The sequence below is a fragment of the Mytilus galloprovincialis genome, chromosome 13 (genome assembly GCF_965363235.1).
Source record: "Mytilus galloprovincialis chromosome 13, xbMytGall1.hap1.1, whole genome shotgun sequence".
Lineage (NCBI taxonomy): Eukaryota > Metazoa > Mollusca > Bivalvia > Mytilida > Mytilidae > Mytilus > Mytilus galloprovincialis.
Genome location: NC_134850.1, coordinates 22265489 through 22276324, shown reverse-complemented (window position 1 = coordinate 22276324; position 10836 = coordinate 22265489). Strand labels below are relative to the sequence as shown.

The 10836-nt window shown below is 31.3% G+C and overlaps 1 protein-coding gene across 1 annotated transcript in view; it reads right to left on the bottom strand.

Moving 5' to 3' along the window:
* Window positions 1–2107: 2107 nt before the first annotated feature.
* LOC143057277 (uncharacterized) overlaps window positions 2108–10836 on the bottom strand; it is a 31753-nt gene continuing 23024 nt past the window's right edge. Inside the window, exon 10 of the mRNA XM_076230556.1 lies at window positions 2108–10263. Within this exon, the coding sequence (XP_076086671.1) occupies window positions 10129–10263 (135 nt within the window). The 3' untranslated portion in view covers window positions 2108–10128. The remainder of the gene's footprint in view (window positions 10264–10836) is intronic.

Below are 10836 nucleotides of genomic sequence, written 5' to 3'. Positions count from 1 at the left end.
TCCCAAAAAACTAAAACTTCACACTGAGCAATGAACCGTGAAAATGAGGTCAAGGTCAAATAAAACTTGTGAGACTTACATGTACTTCATAAAATATTTCCATACACCAAATATAGTTGACCTATAGCATATATATTTAACAAAAAGACAAAAACTTAACTTTGACCAATGAACCATGAAAATGAGGTCACGGTCAGATGGCACCTGTAGGTTAGACATGTTCACCTCACAATGATTCCATACACCAAATATAGTAGACCTATTGCTTATAGTATCTGATATATAGACTTGACCACCATAACTTAACCTTGCTCACAGATCTATGAAATGAGATTGAGGTCAGATGAAACTGTCTGATGGGCATAAGGACCTTGCAATGTACTCACATATTAAATTTAATTATCCTATTACTCATAAAAGAAAGAAATAAACATTACAAAAAATCTTTACTTTTTTTCAAGTAGTCACTGAACCATGAAAATGTGGTCAAGAGCAATGGACATATGACGGACGGAAACTTTATATCATAAGGGAGCTACCATTTGATTTTTATGGGGGGGGGGCTAGGATGAAATTTGAAAAAAATAGGCAGGACAGGAGTTTTGAGTAAAAAAAAAAGGCAGGATGAGACACTTGCAAAAAAAAAAAAAGTCAGGACGACAATTTAGGTAAAAAAAAGTCTGGATAAACTAAAAAAAAAAAAGGCAGGACCGAACAGAGTGAAAAATAAAAAGGCAGGACAGAGATTACAGCTAAAAATACAGGACAAAATTTTTCATCCTAGCCCCCCCATAAAAATCAAATGGTAGCTCCCTAAGGCATATTTATACAAAGCATGAAGCATCAAGGTCTTCCACCATCTAAAATATACAGCTTTAAAGAATTTAGCTAATGCTGATGTCATATCACTATCCCTATATCAAACTTTCTGCGATAGAAGTCACCAAACACCAGGTTACTGTCAGATGACCCCTGAAAGGACATGTTGACCTTACAAATATTCTAGATCCAAACATGGTCGAACTAACGCTTGTAGTGTTTGAAAACCTACCAAAATATGGAGCCTAACATTGATCTCTAGGAATATTATGTGAATGTCAGATTAACCCTCTAGAAGGACATGAACACGCAAGCAATGCACCAACTTTATGGGTAGTTGATCTATTGTTTATAATATCTGAGAAATAGACACGACCACTAAAATTTAAGATTGGCTAATGAGCTATGAAAATGAGGTCAACATCAGATGTACCATGCAAAACAGAGATGTATACCCTACAATCATTCCACACACCATATAAAGTTGCTTAAGTATCCAGGACATGGACTTGACCACAACACTCAATCTTGATCACTGATCCATGAAGTGCAGTTGAGGTCAGGTTAACCCTGTCTGACTGACAAAGATCCCATTTACAAAATATAGTAATCACATTTTTTCAAGCAGTTGCAGAAACCATGAAAATGAGGTCAAGGACAATAGACATATGACAACAGAAATCTCTTAACATAAGCATACAAGGTATGAAGCATTCAAGTGGTAAAAGTATTGAAATTTAAAGGTTTACACAAATAGTTAACGCTGTCACTGCCAGATAGAAATCATAAAGTCGCATTCTGAGACTTTGTTTGAAGGTAAGACATAAACTGAAACCCCAACAATAGCTGGTATCCTAATAATAACTGGTATCCGAATAACTGAAACCCCAACAATAACTGGTACCCCCATCAATAACTGGTACCCCAACAATAACTGGTATCCCAATAACTGAAACCCCAACAATAGCTGGTATCCTAATAATAACTGGTATCTAAACAATAACTGGTATCCCAATAACTGAAACCCTAACAATAACTTGTATCCCAACAATAACTGGTATCCCAATAACTGAAACCCCAACAATAACTGGTATCCCAATAACTGAAACCCCAACAATAACTGGTATTCCAACACTAACTAGTATCCCAACAATAACTGGTCTCCAAATAACTGAAACCCAAACAATAACTGGTATCCCAACAATAACTGGTATCCCAATAACTGAAACCCCAACAATAACTGGTATCCCAACAATACCTATTCTCACTGCATACAAACAACAAAATATAATAAAAAATATTTATTATGATATCTAAAATATGCATCTCTTGAGAATGTCATACAAAGCAACAGTATAAAAGTATTACAAATGTACATTTCTTCCTTCCTTTTTGTGTTCATTTATACAAATTCCCCCCTCCTTTCCCCCTTAAAATACAACAATAAAACCAAATCTTCCTCATTTCTATTGATTTTGTTTTGTCCATCTATTATAAAAGTAGAGAAACCTATTCTTTGGACCTGAATTTATATAAATAGGAAAAATATTGTTTTTAGTGTTTGAATCCTTTCATTTCTCTTGTGTATGTACATGATTTCCATTGGACTATAATCATGCTATATGGCACTTTCTCATGAATACTTGCTGGAGTAAAGATGATGAGTAAAGGAGTAGGTTCAGTAAGACCCTTTTTGGCCCCAAAATACAGCAGTTTTAGAAAATTGTGAAAATGTAATCTTTCAGCTATATTTTGGAAAGTAAAATGCTTCTGATACATAAATATGAGCTGTTTTTGACAGTACAATGCACAAATATCGCGTTCTAGCATCATTAAGTCATGCTAATTTACTGAAATCTTCAAAATTTTAGCATTTTGGTTAATTTTTAGACGGTTTCCGTCTAAAATGAAAGTGGCCGCATTCATGTTCATTCATAAAATTGAAATGTAAGCTGCATTTGATGATAATACAAAACATATATAAAGGTTGAGGATGAACACAATTTGACCACTTTCATTTTTGACAAAAACCATCTGAAGTGACGTTTTTTGGCATATTTGATAGATTTTTCATATATAAGCTTGAATCAGAGCTTTTTTAATGACTTAATTAGTTAAAAATCTTTCACATTAACTAATCAAATCAATTGAAATAGACACTAAGGTGTTTAAAAAGTGTCCAAAAACTTTCGTTAGATGAACCTGAAATTTGAGGCCAAAATTGGCCCTTACCGGACCTACTCCTTTAATATGCAATTTAACAAAAATTGCTTACTGAAAGTGAAAAACTAATCCTACAAAACTCCCAACTTATATACTATAGTTACATATCTAAACTATGATCAATGTCCATAATCACAATATATTGTTGCATTTAAAAATAGACAGTATTGAGAGATGTGCAATGTGATCAATTGAATGTTTTGGCATTCAGGATTTCACAAAAAGTGTTTTTGGCCAGGTTTGTGTCCAATTCTTCGAACTTTTGATTTAGCTTAGTACAGAAAGAAAAAATCCAGCCTTGTTGACTCAGTGGCAGATCCAGCCATTTTTAAAAAAGGGGAGGTCTCAACTATATGTCCCCATTCAAATGCATTGACTGTCCCTGTTTCAAACCCCTTGGAACCCCCTTCTGGATCCACTCCTGGAACTTAAAAAAAAAAATGACTTTAAAATAATCTCCTTGCTAATATTTAATCAGTGTTATGATTATGGACATCAACTACAATGATATAGGTACTAAAAAATATCTCACATCAAAACCAAACCGGGTCTACGTTAACAGCACTGACCCTTTTTTCTAAGTAAAACGTTAAATAAAAAAATGTATTGATCTGCTTATATACAAATGAGATTACTAAAGAGCTAATTGTATATTAAATGAAATAATCTAAATTTGATATTTCTGAACACAGTGTGGTGAACACTTGCACCATTTTATAATGTTATGATTGTGATATTTTAAAATGTCAATTGATATAATTACAATGTCATTGGTATGATTACAATGTCATTGGCTTAATTGATATGTTATTAATATAATTACAATAATGTCATTGATATAATTACAATTACAATGTCATTGATGTAATTACAATTACAATGCCATTTTAATATAATAACAAGGTCATCATGATATACATGTAGTTTAAAAAGAATTGGCATGCATTTATCATTGAGATTTTTAACTGAGACAAAAATGTGAGACTTATTATTGAGGTTTACAGAAACCATACATAAGTACAGATAATGCATTCATAATTTATACTCTCTGACACAAATTCTCAATTTATTTAAAAAATGCAAAATTTCTGAATTTACAGTTTATATGTGCTAAAATACCACAAAACAATTTAAAATCTACCAAATACAGTGAATTATTGAGTAAAACCCTTTTTCAAATACTGTGGATTTATTATTATTTGCAGGGTGCTTATTTCTATGATTTTGTTGGTGCATGTATAGACTTACTTCAAATTTCAAATAATCAACAAAGACAAACATTCCTGTCGGCATCTATGGAATTTGTCAAAACCAAAAAATCAAATATCATAAAAATTCTATGTTCCCACCATCCATACGTTTGCTCCTAAATTCATACTAACAACCTCAGTGTTGTTGACAGGGGAGTCAATCGCCCCTGACATGTCCTAAATTCATACTAACAACCTCAGTGTTGTTGACAGGGGAGTCAATCGCCCCTGACATGTCCTAAATTCATACCAACAACCTCAGTGTTGTTAACAAGGGAGTCAATCGCCCCTGACATGTCCTAAATTCATACTAACAACCTCAGTGTTGTTGACAGGGGAGTGTCCAATTCAGTAGTGGAACTACTAACATCACTTTGCCACTTTACTTTCATTTTGGTGTAGGAACAATGCAATTACCCATAATTCTTTGTTTTGAAACAGAAGCTGCTAGAAGACCAGGATGAAAGTTTAAAAATTTACCATGACTTAAATTTTTTCTAATTTTTTCTAAGTAAACTTAAGACAGTACATTGTAAATTCTGAAATTTTATGAATATCTTTATCACTATCAGTATTAAAAATATGACAAAATTCTGACTTGCTTTTTTTAGACCTCACAAGTGGGAATTCTGATCTTTTAATTCCTATGTAGCAGTCCCTGAAATCATAATAATTATTAAGTGAATTCACTGTATTTTGGTAAAAAACTAAAAGAATTTTTGTAATAACTTTATCAGTAAGAAAATGTGACAGAATTCTGACTGCTTTTATTAGACTTCATAATTTTAAATTCAGATCTTATAATTGCATATGAAGCAGGCGGGGAAATCACAATAATTATCAAATGAATTCACTGTATTTTGGTAGAATATATAAGTACATATGTAATGGCAAAAAAATTAGTTCAATGATAAATGTCAGATGAAAATTTCAGACCAAAATACATTTGAGTAAATATAAATCATGAAGCCTTTTTTACCATCTAAGATGTATGTAGTTAACAAGCATGAATCTGCTTGCTAATTGTCCTACAAATGTTGCCCTTTAGGCATGTTAGGTCATATTCATCTGAGAAAAATGGAATGACAATAATATAGTATTTCAAATAAAAAACAATAAATATCTAAAATAATGAACACAATTTCAAATAAAAGGACGGCAATAAAAGTATGTACATATATCGTAAAACTAAAGACACCTGAAATTATAAACTTAGTAAATGTTTATGGGTTGGATGTTGTAATTTTCTAATTTAAAAATTAGTATTTATAGACACAAAGATGGACAGGACAGATGGATGGACGCCCAGTATTTCCAAGTCCCAACACATTACACAGGGAACAATGATAATTGTAGTATGCATATTTCATTCTCTGCCAATTTACATAGCCAAATGAGCCCAAAAATGTACCTCCCCGTTTTGCATTTAAGCAATGTTAAACAATGTGCACAGTTAAACACTACATCAATTTCTTAAATTACAATTTCAGTACTGTCATTCAAATAATTATCATTTTACAATCATATATAAAAAAGAAAAACAAATAGTATACAAAGAATTGATCAATAATAAAGTATAGTCTTATTCAATTTCTGAATAAAAACAGAATATATAATATTTTACAAAACAATGGAATGTACTTCTGTAAACTAAACATAAGTTAAGTACAAAGACAAAAAATAAACTATAAAAACAAAAAAACAAATACCTTAAATCTATTATTGTGGATTCATTTATTTTCGTTGGTATCAATTTTCGTGGATTGCTGAAAACTTGCATATTTGTGGACATCTGATTTCGTGGTTTTGCAAATCTCTGTATACATATTCAAGGGTCTATTGAAAATATGTTATTCGTTGAACATTTGAATTTGTGGTTCACCTGTACCAACGAAACCCACGAAAATTGGTATCCAACGAATAATAATGAATCCACAGTATTTCACAAATATGAGTTTCTATATATTATTTTTACTTTTTTTTAGAATAAACATGGATAATTTCAACATGTTCAATGACTGAACAATTCACACCAAAATTTAAAAAAAATAAAATTTGAGGTTAAAGTGCAGAAATATAAAGAATTTCTCTTAAATTGATGTCAAAATCACTTTATTTTTTCTGGACCTTTTTTACTTCACGTGCAAGTGAGTGGGGTTCGAACTCACAACCTCAGTGTTGACTAGCTAGTGATTACAGTAGTAATTACTTAGACCACTTAGCCACCGAGGCCCCTAATGAGTCTGTAAGACAGGAATCAAAAACTGTACTTCTATAAACAGAAATTAAATAAGATAAAGAGAATTTGTATATGATTTCATTTCTCTTTCTAAGTACATAATTACATACATTGATTTTGGCAATGAACAGATCTATATAATAATTAACAATTTTAACATTAACAATAAAGCTGAACAAAATTCTGTGTTTTGGCAGTTAAATATAGTCATTTCAGAAGCATACAATTTCATTTGCCTAGCAGAAGCACGATATGATTAAAGCTTGTTGAAAAATGTACCATACAACCTTACAAAATCATATTTAACACTGTGCATGCATGTTGGAATTGCCCTTAGTCAAGATGATTTGTTGTTTAAGTCAAAATACAATAGTGAATACTTTATAATTTAAAATACTATAAATTTACATGTATGTTATATAAATAATACTTGATATTTGAGCTTCAAAAACTTGTCGTTGTTATTAAACACATTAATACTAGTTTATAAACAAATAACTTCACTATTCATGCATGTATTTTACTCATAGACATAAGAATAAACCTTTCAGTAGGGAATGGAGAAAACATTTGAACCAATCTTTCTTAGTTAACTCAATACTTTTAATAAGCGTAGCAAAAAAATACAAAAATCTTTCAATGCAAATACATATCATATAATGCATTCTAATGGTCCGTGACCACAATTGTCGTCCCTTGATTTTCGCTGTTCACAAATATAGTCCCCAGTACTAGTGTTGACAATGGGTTACTTGCCATTAATTTTTATACCCTTTCCAAATTTATTTCTCCATGTTTAATGCCTCAAATTGCAAGTAGGGGGGTGAAATTACACTGTAAAAAATTTGGGTCCAGAATTTTGAAGGAAAGTAGTGATTTGGTCCAGCTGAGAAAGGTTTAAAATTACCACTTCTGAAGCTGTCAAAAGATTTCAAGATGCCCTAAACATAAAATTGTCCATATTTTGAGTTAGAGCCGATGAAGTTTTCTACAATTTTGATATAATTTGTCCCAAAAGTAGTACAACACACTGTAAAAGTTTCTTTGAGAAAGCGCAGGTGGAATTTTTTTATTTTCATTCATGTTCTAAAAGAAATGCACTACGAAATAATTGTGGTCTCGGACCTAATATTTAGGTTTCTGCTGGTAAAATTGGCCCTTCCCCTCTTGAAAATGTAAATTAAGAATACACACATCATAAGCATATCCCCACTTGTACTTCAAAGTATTGGAAAATTCAAATAAGGGAGTAGGTGTATGACAGACAATTCATAAAAGGGCACACACCATGCACACCTTAGAACTTGTTAATATTGAGCTGGTGACCAAATATAGTCATTTTGATAAATAGTACAGGAAAAATGTGTGACAAAAATTTACAAGTTCATTCAAGAATCAACATGTTAATAAATTCAAGGTTCTGTCTATAAATATTATACTATCTAGAAGCAGGTGTTTTGACAGATCTGAAAATTGCTAGACTTTATAAATTCATTACTGTCAAGATGCTGACCAAATTAAGTCATTTTGTTTTTAAGTTTCTTAATAAATTGGACATAAAAATTTGTAGGAAAAAAGAACACAAATACTTTATTCTGAATTGAACAAGAATGTGTCCCCAGTACACGGATGCCCCACTCTCATTACCATTTTCTATGTTCAGTGGACCGTGAAATTGGGGTCAGAACTCTAATTTAACATTAAAATTAGAAAGATCATATCATAATAAGGAACATATATACTAAGTTTCAGGTTGATTTGACTTCAACTTCATCAAAAACTACCTCGACCAAAAACTTTAACCTGAAGCGGGACAGACGAACGAACAAAAAGACGGACAGACGACCGCACAGACCAGAAAACATAATGCCCCTCTACTATTGTAGGTGGGGCATAAAAATAATTTGACAGACCTTTAAATATCATTATGCATTATTAGATTAATCTGAACTATTACTGGGTGTGGAGTGTTAAATTTATTAAGTAAAATGTTTTCATCAGTTTTAAACTTATTCTAATAAATTACAGCACAGATTTACAGTTCTGTTAGTGATACTCCAAAATTCGAATGGGAGTTGGAATCCTGAGATATTTTTTTTTATCTAAAATACCCATTAAAAAATTTTTGGAAGACTTTTTTAGCCAATAGCTAATTTCATAATTTTTGGCAAGATCAACATACTACACTTATTCTTGTTCTAAAACTCAACTCTTATTTTGAACATTGAAGAAATTTCAAAGCATTACCCTTATTCTTTTATTTCAGCAGTAAATATAAAAATGAAAAACATATTTCATGAGAAAAAAATTATAAACTCTAATAAGTACTGTTCAACTAAATGACAAAAATTCCCTCTTCTGTCAGTATCAGAATTAAATTATAAAATAAGTCTATCATTTTCATCTAGAAAAACTTATGATTCATATCATAAAGTATATTGATTTTGTAACAAATACAAAATATAAAACATTAACAAGCTAATAACAACCTATTTTCTTTAAAATATTAACCTCAAAAACCCATAAAAATATCTACAAGTAACAATTGATACAATGTACAAAAAAACCATTTCAGTCAAACAAACCTTTACAGACAGAAACTGATGCTTTGATCAGATTCATAAGTTTTAACATATAACCAATATTCTATTGATGTATGCATTCAACAGTTTTATTTATTCCAATCTAATTTAAATTAAATCTCTCACTGGCTCATTTTTAATGCTTGGTCGCAGCGACCCAAGCATTAAAAATGAGCGAGTGAGAGATTTAATTTTTATTAGTTTGTATTTATTCCCATCTACTGTAAATTCGGAAAATATTGCGTCCATTTATTATTGTGATTTTTGAGAAAAATCCTGTTTAATTCATATAAAATGTTTTAATGCTAGTTTAAAATATTGCGTTTACAACTTTGTTGCAATTTTTCGCAATAATAAAAACTATGCAATAATTTCTAAATTTACAGTATCAGGTATTAAGTGTACACAAGTTAAATGATTAAAGAATACGTCTTTGGATTTCTTGTTGACCATGATAAATATTATTTGCATCAGAAAGGATTTCAGTTTACAAAAGTGACATATTCTTGTTGCATGTCATGATACAGGAGTTCTGATTAGACAGGTTCCTGCTTTACAAAGGGCTCAGCGAAGACAGGTTTCATTGTATTTATAACTGAATACTATGATTTCGAAGATTTGCAAAAAAATCTATTTTCTACGAAATACCACTGGAAACATTACAGGCAAATTATGTTGTTTTATCGAAAATAACAAATTCAAACAATCTAAGCAGAGTTTTGGAAATCCTTCTTTTCCTGGTAGTTCTTGCAGAAATCTGCCAGTCCCCACTATTATTTCAATTGCAAAATACCAAAACAGTGGTGGTCCCATGGAAATTTAGGTGGTCAAAACCTTCGGACCACCACTTTTCGAGAACTCTGTCAACATGTTCTAAGGATACTATTAAACAATTCTTTCTTCCTTCCTTTTTATAAATAACTGTGATGTAGACATATCTGTTCTTTCATCATGCTTGTTACACCATAGCACTTTCCTGAATGATGAATACAAATATATACCTAATCTTTTCTTTCTATCCACTACCAATACCAGGGAAGAAGAAGAAATGTGGCATCCTAAGTGTACTTTTGTACTCCGACATTTGCGACATTTGGTCCATTTCTATCTGTGGACATCTTGATATTTTCCTTGATACAACAGAATTCACCTGTAAAAAACATGTAATTACATACTGAAATGGAACATCATAAATAATAATGCAGTTTTATTAAAAAAAACCCAAGAATGTGTCCATTGTACCCTGATGCCCCCAGGGACTAAACTTAACTGTTTTTGTCTAGGGGCCAGTTGGGCCCTAAGATATTTTTTTCAGGGGCCCAGTTGAAATTTTAGGAGCCCAACCAATCTTTATACAAAAATACTAAATGAAAATAAAACTGAAAATAACTTTTTATATACTTACTAACAGTTTTCCAGCTTGAACCTCAGGGTAGAAGGTGCTAGTGCTCCTAAGTAAGGAGTTTTATAAATAAAACAGGTGAGATGGGAGAGGATTATTTTATTTTGATGCAACAATACATTGCATATATTGCAGAAGCTTAGAACTGTTACTTTTTTCTCCATAATTGTTAAAATTAAAAGCATTTTATAAGTGCCCCCATGTAAGGAGGATCATAAATACAGTAAAACAGGAAGTACAGTCTTGTTTATGTTCAAATAAAAATTTCTCTGATTCTTCTTTAAATGTATGTTCATGGTATGAAACAAAACAGTTTTTTTT